The sequence below is a fragment of the Pelodiscus sinensis genome, chromosome 16 (assembly GCF_052426305.1).
Source record: "Pelodiscus sinensis isolate ZL-2025 chromosome 16, ASM5242630v1, whole genome shotgun sequence".
NCBI lineage: Eukaryota > Metazoa > Chordata > Testudines > Trionychidae > Pelodiscus > Pelodiscus sinensis.
Window position 1 is genome coordinate 36,560,116 of NC_143067.1, and position 17,397 is coordinate 36,577,512.

The 17,397-nt window shown below is 41.9% G+C and overlaps 2 protein-coding genes across 2 annotated transcripts in view; one reads left to right on the plus strand and one right to left on the minus strand.

Annotated features, from left to right (window-relative positions):
• Positions 1–9,366: 9,366 nt before the first annotated feature.
• C16H5orf58 (chromosome 16 C5orf58 homolog) lies at positions 9,367–13,647 on the plus strand. Its single transcript, XM_025181080.3, has 4 exons — positions 9,367–9,437; positions 10,950–11,038; positions 11,764–11,857; positions 13,487–13,647. Exons 2-4 carry the CDS (start codon positions 11,030–11,032, stop codon positions 13,645–13,647), a joined length of 264 nt encoding a protein of 87 aa, XP_025036865.3. The 5' UTR covers positions 9,367–9,437; positions 10,950–11,029.
• The window catches only part of LCP2 (lymphocyte cytosolic protein 2), a 74,667-nt gene continuing 70,312 nt past the window's right edge, over positions 13,043–17,397 (minus strand). Inside the window, exon 21 of the mRNA XM_014569873.4 lies at positions 13,043–17,157. Coding sequence (XP_014425359.3) covers positions 17,035–17,157 — 123 coding nt within the window. The 3' untranslated portion in view covers positions 13,043–17,034. The remainder of the gene's footprint in view (positions 17,158–17,397) is intronic.

Below are 17,397 nucleotides of genomic sequence, written 5' to 3' on the forward strand. Positions count from 1 at the left end.
CATGCCAGTGCAAGTACACTCAGTAGTATACCTGGGGACCAGGGAGCATTTCAATGACAGGCCATTTCAATACAGTAGCCAATTAATTTGCTCTTGTTATAATCTATACCACTCCCATAATGATAAAGGATCTCTAAGTAAATGTCAGAACAGCCAAATAAATCCACATGAATGGAAGTGGTTACTGCATATAGTCATAGGTAATTTTAATGTGCTGCATATACATCTGCTTTGCCTCTTCTGTTTTTGCGGGGCTTTTAGAGAACAACCCATGTCATCTTTTTCCATTTCGCCTTTTTTTGTTTTACCCTTTCACTGCATTGTTCACAAAGCTGTAATACATGAAAAAATAACATTAGACGAACGTTGAAAAAAATCTAACAATATTGAGGGAAGATAAAAAATTAAAGCAATGGATTTGCATATGTTACATCTGACAAGGAATACCAAATTCTGAAGATGCGAACAACCTTTGTATTAATCTTTATTTTATTTAATGTGCTGACTATTGATTAATTGTTTTAGGGAATTGTTTCCTAGTCTGCATTAGCATATTACAATTATGTAACCCAGATGGCCTCACTGCCACGGGCACCTCCTGCTGGACATGCTGGGAATTATCTTTTCAGTTCTGGAGCACCCCCTTTCTGCTGGTGTCTTGTCCGCTGCAATCTATTTTTCCTCCGCCTGTGTGTTAGGACCCACATCTCTCCCAGACTGTGATATCCTCCCCTACCGCATTTCCCCCACCCTTTGGGGTCCTCCCTCTCTAGGAATGCCCAACCCCCTATGCCCACCTTGCCTCAATGACCCACAGTCAGTCATCATCTAGCCCCTGCCATGGGCAAACTGCAGTCTGAAATGGCCCCTCATCATTAGCAAGGGGGTGTGGAGCTGCTGTCTTTGCCTACCCTGGCTCCCCCCCATAGCCCTAGCACCCTCAGGCCTCACTTCAGGCCCTGTAGCCTGAGAGTTGGCCTGGCCAGCGCTTCACCACCCCTGCTCGAAGTCAGGAAACCTCCAGCTTCCCTGACAACCAGGTCCCTCCTGCCCCACACTGAGAATGAGTCTGTCTCCACCCCTCCAGGAGCTTCTATTTATACTGCCCTAACTGGGCCCTAATTGGCTAATTCCCACCACAGCTGCTGGCCCGGTGCTCCAGCCCTCTCCCAAGGCTGGGTTTTAACCTTTAAAGTGCCAGTGTGGGGCAGATGTCTGGTCACAAATTATTATAAAAAATGCTGCTGCTAAGTATTTTAATTACTGTCTTGACATCTCAGAAAGTGAAGAGACCTCAAGGGGATCTTAATCGGGACACGTTCAAGCACATATTATATGGTTATCGCTACAGTGGGTCTCATCAGTAAACTTTAGAATATTGGGAAAATGTTATTAATATCATTAAGTTAGCTCGGGTACCAGCTTATCTATCTGAGTAGTTAATGAGCTTGTCTATCCTACTTTGCAAAGGAATTAAGATTTTATTATTAGACTCTTCCGTATTTGAAAGGTCTCTTGTGTGCCTTATTATGCTGAGATTTCCATTCTCACATTGAAATCCTTACCTCAATAAACAATCTGACAGATTGCATTGGTCAACATACAGCCATCAGAAAAAGCTAAGTTTTAGGGTATGTCTGTGCAGCGCATACTGTACCCCTATTTCACTACTTGTTACTCCACTTCCTCTGTCGCTCACTGAAGATGTGATTCTGACAAAGATTGACTGGCTTATTTCTACTAATGTTATCACTCATGTTTTCATGTGCTGAATTGGGTACATGTTAAGAAGTGAAACATTTATATCTCCCATTGCAGCATGCCTGTCCTTCTTGAGTTGCCTTGATTTCAACATTACAGCAGCAGTGATGAATTTAGATAGAAAAGAATCTATTGAAATACAGCCAATAAAATCGCGCTCACACACACACACACATACACACACAAAATTCAGTGATAGCGCAATGGCTTCAGATGTCCTCTCCCACTAAAAGACAATGTTCAAGATTTGTCCCAGGTTTCGTGCAAGCAAAGTGCAGGCTGGGATGCCAAAGGACCCGGCAACTAGATAGGTCTTCCCCGTGGCTAGCTAATGAGATTACTTCACACAGTGACCTGGAGAAAAGAACCCAACACTATGGTGATGAACTATGTGTGTAGCATGATGGGGAAAGGGCAGATTTAAAAGCTGATTGGCACCTCCTGAGACGAGTCAGGTCCTGATGACATTTGAAGATGATGCTGTCTTTCTCCCAAGAGAAGATGTTTTCATAGAGACAGACTGAACTGAACTAGAGTGTGAGATCAGATAATAATCATTATGTTCAGCCAACCTGAGGGGAAGAGCCTTTCAGTAATTAGTGGTTTGGGAGTGTCCTGAAAGCCTCTCTAGAAATTCTCATTCCCAAGCTTGATGTGGTCTCCTTGGCTGAATAAGAGGAAAAGTCATGGGAGTCTGATCTTCATCATTTAAAAGCTTGGTCTACACCACAGGAAAAAGTTGACCTAAGATATGCAACTCCAGCTATGAGAATAACATAACTGGAATCCATGTGCCTTAGATTGAATTTCTTTAGCATCCCCACTGCAGGAGGTCAATGGATGAAACTCTTGCGTCGACTTCCCTCACTCCTCGCGACCCAGTGTTGTACCTGGGTCGATGCGTTTGCCATCAGTGGTCGATTTAGCAGGACCTAACTTAGACCCGCAAAGTTGAACCCTGGGAGATTGATCTCTGAAGAGTCAATCGCAGGGTAATCAAAGATGAGCCCAAAGAAAAGGAGATTGTAATGGGTAGGCACAAATTTCCCCTCAGACAAGACCAAAATAACATAACATCTGAATAAGAAACAGATAAGATGGCTCCCAATCCGACATTGTCCCTACTTAAATCTGATATTTATTATATACTTGCATAATTTTACATTTGGAGTAATTCCCCACACTTTTCACCCAAGCATATTCATGTTGCTCCACTTGCTGTTACTCAATATAATGTAATTATGGGATAAATAACCTTAAGTGGCTTTTCTTTTGCTTTTCAGCAGTTTTATCTTTCATCTTTTCAGAGATCACTCTACTTGCTGAGAGGATATTGGAATTGATGACACTGTTTTATTTACACAGCCAGGATGTGTTTAATTGTAGAGATTACCTTTGGGTTATATTTTAAATTTAAATATTACTCTCAGTTTATGAGAAATCCTAACGATAAGGAAGGCACAAAGTAATTCTTGAGGAAGAACTGCTTCAGCATCTCATGGTACGCCTCCTGTTGGATATTTTAATTATTCTGACACTGTAGCACAAACAATTACACCCATAATTGAAAATTCATACAAGTACCTTCCCAAACATAGTATTAAAATATTGTTCATTTTAGATTACTGTGTGTACCTTTTAATGATTCAGAGTTATGAGATATATATGCTGAAGGGCAGGGAAGTAAATGAAGAAATTATGTAACATCTGGAAGGTTCTGCTCTTTCCAGCCTGCAGTATATCCTGTCTGTCTCTAGCCTTTAAGGGCATGGTATAAAATGGATTTTAGCAAAGAAGGAAACCCTTGCAGTGATATCATAACTCTTTGCATTGATCCTAGCAAGCTCCCCTACTCTCCGTGGTCCATCAGCGAGGATACAATTATTGCCATGAATACAATAATATTATAATTGGGAATAGGGCAAATCCTGAAATGTCCTCAACTCTTTTTGAAGTCCACTCAACTTCCATGCCCGTCATGTACCATGAAAGATCCAGCTGTAATTATGGAAAGTTTGAGCTATCAATGAAAGCTCAGTATACACATGAGGGGAATTAAGTAAGATTTCAATGTGATATGAGAAAAGATCATAGTTCAAAAGAGCACTAGAAGCTGTGTTATTAATTGAACCATGTGACAATGCTTATTGCTTTCCAGAAGACTGAATTCAAATGGTTTCAAGACCTTGTGGACCTTGAAAAATCTCTTCCAATACACGTTTTTATTAAAGATGTGGGAAGTAATTATACAATTTATCAAAATTTAGTCATTTTTGCTTGTGAAACCACAGAAATGATGGGGGAAAGATTAATGCCAACAAAGGGAAAGTCTCTTCCACATCCACCAGTTGGTCCTGGCACTGAGAGTCCCATATGTACCTTAACTTGACTCAAAAGAACACTATGGTATGATTGCAACTTCAGATTATGTGCGTTTTTTTGTTTTGTTACTGTCAATACTTCATAGGGTACCGGATAAGTAATTTTTTATTGGGGGAATGTTGGTACTTTTTTAATGGAACAGATCATGTTGGAGGACATTAAATGTACGTCTGCACATCAGGGCAAAAATCGAATTAAGATACTTAACTTCAGCTACATCAATTGCGCAGCTGAAGTAGAAATAGCTTAATTTGGCTGTTGGCACTGTCCACACAGCAGGAAGTTGAAGGAAGAACACTCTTCCTTCAACTTTCCTTCTTCCTCATGAAATGAGGGTTACAGGAGTCAGAGTAAGAAGTCTTCCATCTCGACATTATTTTGAAATAATGGCTTGCTGTGTAGATGTGCATTATGTTATTTCGAAATAATGTCAGCTAATGCATAGATACAGCCTAAAATAGCCTACCTCATACTCTGAATTGTTTGGAGTCAAAACTAAATCAGTAGATTGGGTAACTCTTTGAAAATACTGAGTCTCAATGACAAAACAACTGTGCTAGAAATTACACAGCAGTTTTCACATAGGGAGCAAACTTTATTACAGACTATGATACTGCATCAAACTCCCTTCAATTTGCAGATGAAAGTTTAATAAGGTAAACTGAGCCCTCCAAAGCCTCCAGTGCCACATTAATGAAGGGCATGTTTACTTTAAACACTGGATAAAACAGAACATAAATATACTGTTGCCAAACTTTTCAAGATTCCATTTTAAAGAAAATAGCTATAATTTAAAAACATGGTTACTCAAACATACAGACCAGTTTTATTTGTTAACTTAAATACTTTGTCACTACATGCATTTTGTAGCCTTATATCAAATGCATATTAGAAAACAACACATACAATCTCTCTTCCTGTTCCTAATTTTGTTTGCAATATTGACACAGACTCTTGCCACCCGAAACAGATTGAATTTACATTTTCTGGTATATAACTTCCAAAGATTAATTTGTAGAACACTCTTAATCACATGATCTCATTTAGAATTTTCTATTAATACGGGGTTCTCTAACCATAGAACATGATACAAGTGCCTTCCAATTTATGAACATGCTCTGTCTTCTTTGTAGTTCAGATGAAATTAACAGTGCACATGAAAGTGTCTTTACATCTCCTTAGTTATGAAATGCTCCTATGTGTTATGTATCTCATTCCATTCTCCATCTTTTGCACTGCCTTGTTAGCTAATCCATATTGTTATCCTAAATGCATGATGTGTAGAAGGTCTCTAGTCTTCCTAACCCTTTGAATCCCTTAAAGGAGCTATTCTGGCACTGAGTCTTTCTTCAGCAGAAATTCAGAAGCATGTTGTGATCTGAATATTTCATCTTGCACCATTTTGTTAGAGGAAAGATTCTAGGCAGACCATTAACTCTTCATGAGTTAAATTCTCACGCATAGCCCAATGATTCAAAACACTGTGAAAAAGTAAACTGCAATCACAACTATATTTGGCCATAAACCCGAAACTCTATTTAAATTTGAAAACATGGCTCAGATTCTTTGGCTATGTCTACACTATGTCTACATCTTGCAGAAGGGTTCTTGTGGAAGAACTCTTGTGCAAGAACACGTCCACACTGCCATGTGCTTTTGCACAAGAGTATCCATAGCAGTGTGGATGCTTTCTTGAGCAAGAAAGCTCTGATGGCCATTTTAGCCATAAGGCTTTCTTGAGCAAGAAACCCCTGCCACGCGGCCATACTGCCCTCTTGCGCAAGAGCTCTTGTGCAAAAGGGCTTACACTTGTTAGAAAAGAGCGTAGCTCTTGTGCAAGAATCCCTCTCTCACCACGCTTTACTGTAAATCTTCTTGAGCAAGAGTGGGCAAGCAGTGTGGACACTCTTCGGAAGAACGGCCATTCTTGTGCAAGAACCCGCCAGTGTAGACGTAGCCTTTGGCTACGTCTACACTGGCCCCTTTTCCGGAAGGGGCATGTAAATTTCACCAGTCGTCGTAGGGAAATCCGCGGGGGATTTAAATATCCCCCGCGGCATTTAAATAAAAATGTCCGCCGCTTTTCCGGCTTTTAAAAAAGCCGGAAAAGAGCGTCTACACTGGCCCCGATCCTCCGGAAAAAGCGCCCTTTGTAAGAATAAGAGCCTCCGGAAAAGGGCGCTTTTTCCGGAGGATCGGGGCCAGTGTAGACGCTCTTTTCCGGCTTTTTTAAAAGCCGGAAAAAAGCGGCGGACATTTTTATTTAAATGCCGCGGGGGATATTTAAATCCCCCGCGGATTTCCCTACGACGACTGGTGAAATTTACATGCCCCTTCCGGAAAAGGGGCCAGTGTAGACATAGCCTTTGTGTGCACATATCACATCTGACTCTGTGAACAGTGTCAGAAAAACAACACTCATTTAAAGATTTAATATAAACGTGGGTTTCATTCTGAAATTATCTATTAAAGTAAGACAGAAATGTTTCATTTTAAGTACCAGGTTATCTAAGAACTCTGATTTTTTTCCTGGGGTTTTCCATAGGAGGAGGCTATTTTATTTTATTTTTTTTAAGAACAGACTTTGTACTAATCACGCCAGCTGCGTCTACACTGGCTGCTTGAATTTGCGCAAGAACACTGACGATCTGATTAAGATTGTCAGTGTTCTGCAAATACTATGATGCTCCCGTTCGGGAAAAAGCCCTCTTGCGCAAATGTATTTGTGCAAGAAGGTCAGTGTAGACAACTCAGGACTGTTTTGCACGAAAAAGCCCCGATGGCAAAAATGGCGATCGGGGCTTTCTTGCGCAAAACCGCATCTAGATTGGCACGGACGCTTTGCCGCAAAAAGTGCTTTTGCGCAAAAGTGTCCGTGCCAATCTAGACGCTCTTTTCCGCAAATGCTTTTAATGGAAAACCTTTCCGTTGCCAGTCTAGACGTAGCCTCCCTGTAATGGTAATGAGCTTGATACCTATCATCAAAGACTATTTAAGGGTTATGTTTACAGCATATTTTGTTAGTTTTACGTATGTACGGAGTGGCAATGGTTCCTGCTTCTCTGGCCAGCATTTGGGCTGACAGCCTTCCCCCTTTGCCAGGGTTGGAGCTTGCAGCTGGTTTCTAGGGTAGGGAGCACCTTCTCCCTGTTGTTTGTAGTGCTATAACTGCTAATGTTTTGTCTCAAACTTTCCCTCTCCTACCTCCCCGCTGGGGAGGCTTTTAAAGGCCACCAGCAGGCCTGAAGTGGAGTCAGGTGGCCCCAATCTGCCTGACCAGCTCCCTGCCAGCTGCTCCTAATTGCCCTGCAGCCCTCTGCCAGTATCAGCAGGCCTTTTACCCTTTGCAAGCTGCTTTTCCACCACTCTGTAACAGTCCTCTGGCCTGACCTTGTCACAGTGAGAGATGGCAACTAGCTAAAGTTACTGAATGTTGAACTCAGATTTTATGCAGGTATCATTCCCCTGAAACTTTTCTTTTCTTTTAGCTTGGTTTTGTTTGTTAGCAGTATTGCCTGGATGCTTTATCAAAACAATTTGCCTGTAGTTTCAAATACTTTGGCACTTTGATAGACCATGTTGGCTGTAGGCAAAGAAAGACAGAAAATGCCTTCCCTGTCTTTTTCTTTGCACATCCACAGAAAGGACCAAATGCGCTTTCACTGGTGTTTGTTGGCCTTTGTAAAAGGCAAGATTGTAGTATTGGAATTGGTGTGCGTGTGAAGTGTTTCCTGTTTTGCATTTCGCAGTTTCAAAGAAACCTCAGGCTGAGCAACATATGGTGTTGTCTCTCGCAGTTACAGTTACAGTAACAGTTAACATTTTCCTCCCCACCACACAGCAATCTGGTTCTCACATGCACTGAATTTGAGCTTTCATTGCCATCGTGAAATGCTTAACCTAGAGCACACACTTTCACTCCAAGATAGTTTTCTGAGAGCATGCAGCAGAAAGAGGAAGAGAGAGCATATAAGGATAAAGAAACCACAAACACATGTTTTTTCATCTCACTGTATGTCTATTTACTATAAAACCCAGAAATTCAATCTCCTCTGAGGTACCAATAATCCATCCTCCCTGTCATGCCCAAGCTGATTAATGTTCATCCTCACATCAGGCAATTAGAACTGGTACCTGACATGTATTGAACAGAAGCTTCAGGGGGTAGCCGAGTTAGTCTGTACAGGATAAACTTAAAAAACAACAAAAGGTCTGGTAGCACTTTATAGACTAACAAAACATGGAGAAGGTATCATGAGCTTTCGGGGGCACAGCCCAGTTCTTCAGGTGACCAGAGATGAATCATACTTCTGGCAGATGTTCCTCTTCAAAAAGATTGTGCTGACTCGCAGGCCACAAATACCACACAGGGCAGAGTCAGCGTTTTACCCATCCCTCAGAAAACAGCAGCCATGAAAGGATTAAAGCCTCTATCCTCCAGTTAAATGCAATATTGACTGAATCCTCTTAGCAGTTACCTTCTGCCCTTGTGCTAGCAATTCTTGCTCTTTTCAGCGGAAGGGTGGTGTCTGCTATGACCTGTGTGGATAGTGAAATGTAGCAAAGTGCCTTCCGTGCCTTACTTTTAGCTAGCTCCTCCACAAGGTCTGAAATGAAATCTACGCATCTCCCTGTGTGGAAAAAGAGGGAAATAGGTAGTTATCACTAAGGAGTCAGCTGTTGTGCTGGGCAATAACTTGCAGGCCGCCAGAGGCCAGTCTGGTTCAGTATAAATTATGTGCCAATACAATGAGTTGAAATCTTTTCTGCAGACATCTGTCTTACCACCGTTCTTTAGTTGCCACCTGTACCTGTCCTCCTCCCTCTGCAGTCCCCTGCAATGCTGGTGACTATGCCCCTCCTCCTTCCACCCCCTAGCAAAGCCCCATCTCTTGCAATCATCTGATTTAAATGAACATCCCAGTTTTTATTTACTTCATAAAATAAATCGGTGACCTTCGTGGTTGGGGCGAACAGCCTGAAAAGGCCTCCCCACAAGGCTCGGGATGAAGGGCTGTCTTTGGGCCCAGCACAAGGCTCAAACAGGGACCTATGCTGCTGGGGGGCTGCTAGTGGCTTGGTGCCTATGGTCACCAACGCTGCTGAATCAGCGCCCCGGGGCTGTGAGCTGAACTACAGTTCCCAGGGTGCCTTGCTTTTGCCCTCTGTGGCACTTCCTGTTTATCTCAGGTTGTGGGGAGGGCGTGTCTCTGGATGGCCGTGGGCGGGGGGGGCCAGACCTGCTGTGGAGTTACAGGCTTCCGCAGGCTGGATAGAGAAGAGCAAGTCCTGTGGTAAAGGCTTACGGGCCCAGTGCTGCTGCCCCTGGCATTTCCTTTGGCCAAGCCAGGCTTCCCTGGGGCAGGGCGTTTGCTCGTGCGTGTGCGAGGTGGGGCTGTGTCCAGGTCCCCTGCTTTTGTACCGTGTCGATTTCATTTGTATCCCACAGTCCAGACTAGAATACCCCCAAACTTAGGCCATAAATATGCTCCACGGGGGTCTTTGCATAAGGTGCCCTCCTAGACAACATCCTTCAGGGGCAGTGTCTGGCATGGAGCACTAACCTCACACCTTTCGATGGTGCCCCAGGCAAACACAACTAGTGAGGCCCCATGCAGAGGGGATCCCTTCAGGCAAGCACTGGGGTTTCCAGATTTGTAATGAGCCCTTTGTGCAAATGCTTCACAGTGATTTCATCTCATTTTTGCCTGCTTCGTGTGACCATCAAAACAGGACTGTGTGCATATTGTCTGGCCTGCATAGCTCAAATCCAGGTTCTTGCACCATGTACAGCCTCTGGTAATCATACAGGTACCTTGTGAACATCAAAACAGGCCCATTTCCCCTCCATTGTTTCATGAAACTTTCTGTTTTCAAAGATGACATGAAACAAAACTTAAACTTCAAACAAAGGGAGTGTTGTTTAGTTGTTAGACCAAGGAAGTCTGGGGAGGTCTGGCTGTTATTCCCAACTCTGCCACTGGCTAGCTCTGAGACACCAGATAAATTATATAATCCCTTTGTGCCTTAATTTACACATCTGTAAATTGGTGGTAATTACCCATTTTGGTAAAATGTTTTTAGATTCTTACATGAAAGGCATCAAAATGTTCATATATTTGATCTTAGCATCATAGCTGGGACTACAGGAAGTCCCCGGGTTACGTACAAGATAGGGACTGTAGGTTTGTTCTTAAGTTGAATTTGTATGTAAGTCGGAACTGGTACATATTGTAGGGGAAACTCTAGCCAAACATTTCTCCAGAGCTCAGTTTTATTCTCCCACACCTCACTTCCCTCAGTCCTTTATTCTCAAGCTGAGGTGTCTCCTGAGAAAAGCCGCTCCGCGTCTCCCTGGTCTGCTGGAGGGGGGGGGGCGCTAGCTTCGCATCTCCCTGGTCTGCTGGGGAGGGGGACGCTAGCTTCGCGTCTCCCTGGTCTGCTGGGGGGAAGCATCTAGTGCAGGGGTGCCTCACCCCATTTGTAAGTAGGGATCCGATGTAAGTCGGATCCATGTAACCCAGGGACTGCCTGTACTCCAAAGGTACCCTTTTCAGTACTTTAAGGCTCAATCTTTAACTCCTAGCATTTTAAAGCAAGGCCAAATCAGCTAATAGAAACATTTAGATTTCGACAAGTAAAAAATTTCTTATTTTTAAAAGGCACCCACTTATTTGCAATTGCACTAATGACATTAAACATATAATCAGTTACCTAGTCCTACATTTTAATTGGTATCTGTGATGTGATGATATTTTATTTTACTGAAAAAGTATGAGACATATTTTCTCCCTTCCTCTCTTTAGGATCTCCTTTATCTCTGGTTAGTAACATTTACATGATAACAACCCCCAATCTACAGAGATAGGAAACTGGACCTTTATCTATGTTAAAGGTTAGACTTTTTATTGTTGGAACTTATCACCTAAGCACGCTTAGGCATAAACTTATTGTTCACTTAGGAAACTTCCCAGAGCTTTTCCAAAGAAGTTATTACACTTTGTTATACTTCCGAGGTGATTGTCACAAAGTATATGTACTCTTAGTATGACTAAATCTGAAATTTCTTTTTATGTATTTTTTTTCTGGAAGCATCTCTGTTCTTTTTTTAAAGTAAAGGTAGTGAAAAATTTAAATAGTCTGAAAATTTGCTGGTTGCTTTCAAAGAATTTAATGCTCTTATTTCTCCAAAACAGCTTTTTTTCCTTATAGACACTAAAATAAGAAATAACAAAGAAAAGTTTGTTCAGGAGATGAAAGATGAGTAGTAGGATCTTAGCTATAAATTGTCAGACTATTTATATGTATTAACAAGCATCTGTGCATATGGTATAATTTTTTGTTAATATTTTTTAATCTCTTTTGCCAATATTAACTTTGTAATGGCTCCATCTTGTGGCTAATAGGTACAATTGAGGATTAACTTTCATTACAAGCTTTACTTTCAATGTATTAATTGACTCTACCTTTTCTCATTTTATAACCTCACGATGGGTTTTTTTTTTGAAAAGCTAACTCCATTCAGTTGTACCTGAGTTATTCAAATATTTGTTTTTCACATACCAAAACGTTCTTCAGATATTTCTTTTCCCACTCTGATGTTGTTTGTGTTTCCTATAGATGTTTAAGAGTGATGTTGCTGACCAGCAGTTTAGCCTTGAAACTGCAATTGAAAACATGGATAAAATGTCCAGGGAGCTGAAGAAGCTAAATGGTAATTCTGAGTGCATCTATCATCAAACTAATGGGGACATGACTGAATTGGTTTATGCAGTGTTACTGTAGCCATGTTGGTCCCAGGATATTAGAGACACACGGTGGGAGGGGGAGAAAATAGGTTTTATGGGACTAGCAGCTGTTAATGAGAGAGACTGTCTTTCGAGTTCACACAGAACTCTACTTCAGGTCTGGGAAATGTACTCAGAGTGTCATAGCTAATTACAAGAATTGTTAGTAGTAGAAGTTAACGCACGCTCCTGACAGAGCAAGAAGCAATCGTGTCAAATTGCAGTGTGTGAGATCTAGGTTGGATATTAGGAAAAACTATTTCACTGGGAGGGTAGGGAAGCACTGGAATGGGTTACCTAGACGTTGGTGGAATCTCCATCCCTAGAGGTTTTTAAGGCCCAGCTTTCAAAGTCCTGGCTGGGATAATTGAGTTGGGGTTGGTCCTGCTTCGAGCAGCGGGTTGGGCTAGATAACCTCCTGAGGTCTCTTCCAATCCTAATCTTCTATGATTTCATGAACACATATTTCAAGTGACCATTCACGGTGAAGTGGCCCATTAACACTCCTCTAGTCACCAGGGAAAGAAACAGGGGGTATGTTTACACTACCACCCTAGTTCAAACTAGGGTGGTTAATGTAGTCAACCGGAGTTGCAATTGAAGCCCGGGATTTGAATTTCCCGGGCTTCATTTGCATGTTGCTGGGCGCCACCATTTTTAAATGTCCGCTAGTTCGGACTCCGTGCCCGCGGCTACACGCGGCACGAACTAGGTAGTTCGGATTAGGCTTCCTATTCTGAACTACCTGTACTCCTCATTTAAAAATGGCGGCGCCCGGCAACATGCAAATGAAGCCCGGGAAATTCAAATCCCGGGCTTCATTTGCAACTCCGGTTGACTACATTAACCACCCTAGTTCGAACTAGGGTGGTAGTGTAGACATACCCAGGGTTAGGAATGGAGCGGAAGGATTTGGAAATGGGTGGGTGACGTGCAGTGTCTCTATTGAGTCTTTCTATTTTTGCTAGAAACTAAAACTCATTAGATGAATAGACGCTGGGTTTATGGCTTTTTATAACAACCTGTAACTCATATGCACTAACAATCCTCCCCCCCCCCCCCCAGCTGTCTTCCTTTCCCCTCCTGACTGGAAGGTTGTTAATAGACCAATTCACCTTGAATGGTCCCTTGAAGTATGTCTTCACTAGTTATGCTAAATAACCAGTTCTACCTTGTATTTCCCAGCTGCTATTGAACTTGGGCAGATTTTGTGACTCTGTTGTTACCTCTATATAATAAAATAAAAATTTGTCCCATGTCATGAAAAATTAATAAAATAATATTTGCTGTACAATAAAGAGTATCATATTAACCAAACATGGAAAACTGATGCTAGATACCAGTTAATTCTTCAGCAAGCATAGCTTCCTAACAGAAGAGATATCCTAGCAAAATGTATTGAACTGCCTTAGAGAAATAGTATTATCAGCATTTAATTTACAGAAGAGTTGAATGATGGCTACTTTAAAAAGCTCCACAGTAAATTGCCACTCAGCCACATAATGTATATTATATAGTAAATATTCATGAGTGTATTCTGTACTTTTTTCTTACAGTGCAAAGCCAGCTGCTGCTCTGTGACCTTACTTTGAACTTCAATCATCCTGTGAAGACCACCGTTGCAAGGGAAGTAGAAGAAGAGAAAATAGATTCTGAAGAATTGAGTAATTCTATTCCATTAAATGCTGATGTTTCAATTACTAATTCTTCACTTTGAGCTATTAGAATTCCAGCATGGCTTTCTGCTCTAGATTTTCAGTGAGTGATGAAGGTTCTTAGTGAAACATCACATTAAACCAGGCAAGCAAAAGAGGAAACCTCATCAACATCTTGCTGACTTTTAAGTGTTTTTTGCTTTAATTAAAATAATACAAAGGCAAACAATTGGTCCATAGTTTATACATTTTCAAAATCCACTTTTTTATTGAATAGCTGAGGTTGCTGAGAACGGTGGTATGGAAAATGAGATGGCTCAGGAAATTGTTTATGGGACATGAAATATTTCACATCTAGTTACCTGATTTGAATTGAGACCAGACTGGTAACAATGATCCACTTGCCTTCTTCACTACAAACCTATAGCCATGAATGAAATAGCAGGTGACTTCTTGAAAGCCATCTCTCTGCCTGTCGTGACCCCCTAATATACCCAGCTACAAGATACTAACAGAGGGGTAAGGCTGACAAACTTAGATGCAAAACTCAAATCATGCAAGTTTCAGAAAATGGAATAAAATATAAGATCGTAGGCAAATAATGGACTAGTACTGTTCCTTATTAAGTCAGTGGGAAAAGCTCTGTGGCCTTATATTTATAACTGATTCTGAATTACAGTTTATATTTTAAAACAGACGGGCTGCATCTAGACAGGCAAGTTATTCTGCAAAAGCAGTTGCTTTTGTGGAAAAACTTGCCAGCTGTCTACACTGGCCGCTTGAATTGGCGCAAGAACACTGACGATCTAATGTAAGATTGTCAGTGTTCTTGCGCAAAAACTATGATGCGCCCACTCAGGGATAAGTCCTCTTGTGCAAATGCTTTTACGCAAGAGGGCCAGTGTAGACAGGTAAAAACTGTTTTGCACAAAAAAGCCCCAATGGCGAAAATGGCGATCAGGGCTTTCTTGCGCAAAACCGCATCTAGATTGGCACAGACGCTTTTGCACAAAAAATGCTTTTGCGTTAAAGCATCTGTGCCAATTTAGACGCTCTTTTCCACAAATGCTTTTAACAGAAAATTTTTTCCGTTAAAAGCATTTGCAGAAAATCATGCCAGTCTAGATGCAGCCACAGTGTTTTATAAAAAACATGGACTAGTCACCTATCCCAGGCCTACTTGTTAGCCCCACCCATGCTTAGTTATTTGCTTCCTGGGCAATGAGTTTGGGTGTAGACCTAGGACTGAAATTGCCACACCAGCTAAAGGTAAAGACCAGGCTTAAGCAATCTGCACTGAAGGACCGGAGCAAAATTTCTGAAGGGGAAATTAGGAGGTTTTGAGCAAAGGTAATTTTAAGATAAAGTAATCTGGAGAGGCCAGTGTGGGTTTGCAGTGAGATGCCATTTGTACTTGTTTAGAGGTCCAGACGGTGGTACCTACTGAGGGACGGAAAAAGTCTACTTTCTCTTTACCTGCATCAAGAGAGTACAACTCTCTCATGGTGGTTGAGCCATGTCATGTATCAAACCGGGTGAGACCTGATGCTAGGCTCTTGGATGTCTGTCTATGAATGTGGAGCTGTTTAAATGGACTGGGTTTCTGGGAAGGAACAATTTTTGAGAAACAGAAAGAAGAGAAACTGAGACAGAGAAAGGGTCTATCACCAGATGAGATGAGCCAGTTACACTTATATTTTCAGAGCCTTTTCTTTGCAGAAACGTGTGGGTGCAAGGTAATACATGGTTGGGACCTCAATATATGCAGGCACCAATTTTGGAATGGAAGATGTCTCTAGATCACATTGAAGAGGGAATATGTACCATCTAGAACAGCAATGGGAAATCTGGACTAGTGAGTGGGCCACACGGATGGCCTTCCATCTCAATGGGCCCACAAGATTGTCATAACAAGGATGGTCTCCTGGGATAGGGCTGTTTTGCTAACTGCCCTTGCATCTCTAGAATTTGTGTGGTGTGCCAATGGAACCGCAGTGACGCTTTGGCTGCAGAGGGAGCGCTCAGCTCTCACAGTCAATAACGTGCACGATCAGCATGCACCTCACTTCACATGTCCGTGGTTTACAGGGGTGTCACTTCAATAATTCTAGTAGAAAAACAATTACTCCGGTGAAAGCCAGCCGAATCTGGCAACCCTGCATGTGAGCAACGGTAAACAAGATGTCTTGTGGGCCACACATAGAAATCCGATGGCCTGTATGTGGCCCGTGGGCCACAGGTTGCCTACCACTGATACAAACTATTAAACTAAAAAGTCACATAGTTCATACCATTATAATAAATTAGGGATGTTAAATATCAGTTAATTCAATAGTTGAGTAACCTCATGACATTTTATTGGTTAGTCGACTATTCTATAGTCCCTGGCGACGGCAGCCACTGAATCAAAGACAGTAGCACAGTGTGCCAGGTGGGAGCTGGTCCACGAGGGGAGACAGTTTAAAAACCAGCTCTCCTCATGGACCGGCTGCCTGTTACCCTGTGCTGCTGCTTCTGAGAAAAGAGGCAGCAGCGCGGAGTAGCAGCAGTCCCTGTCTAGGGGTGGGTCTCAGCTCCTGGACCCAGCACAAGCCAGAACTGAGCTGGGCTGTCTGCCCGCCTGACTTTTAATACACTTGAATGCGGGTCTGAAATGGGGGTAGGTCCTGGACCCAGTGTGAGCCAGGACTGAGCCAGGCTATTGGCCAGCCTGCTAAAAATTTACTGGCAGGGACGGAAGGAGAAGGGAATGCATGTAGTCTATAGTATTAACCTATAAGCTTTTTCCTTATTGGTTAATCGGTTAATCGACTATACTATTACATACCTATAATAATGTAGCCATAAAGAGTGTAGGTTTCTACTAAAAAGTGGACTGTGAAATATGACATGTTTATTGATTCAATTTACACAAGATTTTTCTAATTTTATATCAACGTACATAAAATATATCAAAGTCAACAATACAATCTTTCAATAGGAATAACAGTCATTAGCAGTTTCACTGTACTGTACAAGCATTACACGGACATTTATTAACCTCCGTTTGCAGCTTAATGAAATTGGTACCGTCAAATTGCCCTGAACGGTAGTTTGCATAGTTTTGCTTTGTGACTAAGCAGTGTAAATCGATGCTACATCCACCACGTGTGATCCTGCACATGCGTGGCGACCCTTTCACATGCGGGAGGCATGTTGGAGAATGGCATCATTCACACGAAGAGTTTTCATGCAGTGGTTTGAACAATGGAGAGTAATAAATACGCTGTAGGAAGTATTTTGCAAAACTGTTCTTTTGAAAAACGCACTTTCAAATGAGAGAATTTTCGTTTTGTCATTAAAACCAAAAGGAATTTTAATTCATCATTTCAGTTCATTGAACGCAAATGGAAATATCATGAAGTTTGTATGCTCTGGCGGACTGTTGATCCCAGACATGGAGTTTTCTTCTACATATATCCTGCAGCGTAGGTTAACATGCATTGGTTTCTTGAACCTCGGTCTTTTCCATCAATCAGCAGAAGGGGTGTTCTTTGAAAGTAAGCAATAATTTCTGCCACTGAAGAAAAATCCTGCGGAATAAAAACCAAGGCAGTGGTTGCCAGAGTTCTTACTACTTCTCAAACTAAAGGGATAGTATTTATTTAGACCATGGCTATTTCATGCTCTCCTGTTTCAGGGGAATTGCTGTACTCGAATAGATCATTAGGTTACCTACCACTGCACTACAATTTGCTTCCCCTACTGGTCTTCCCATCTTGGATATTTCCATGGAATTTAAACACTCTTATCCAAAAATTCACCCACCCAAT

Bases quoted from the DNA above. Each gene is read 5' to 3' on its own strand.
- C16H5orf58 (XM_025181080.3), top strand. The intron at 11,858-13,486 runs GTAATTCTGAGT...TTTTTCTTACAG, and splicing joins GGAGCTGAAGAAGCTAAATG to TGCAAAGCCAGCTGCTGCTC.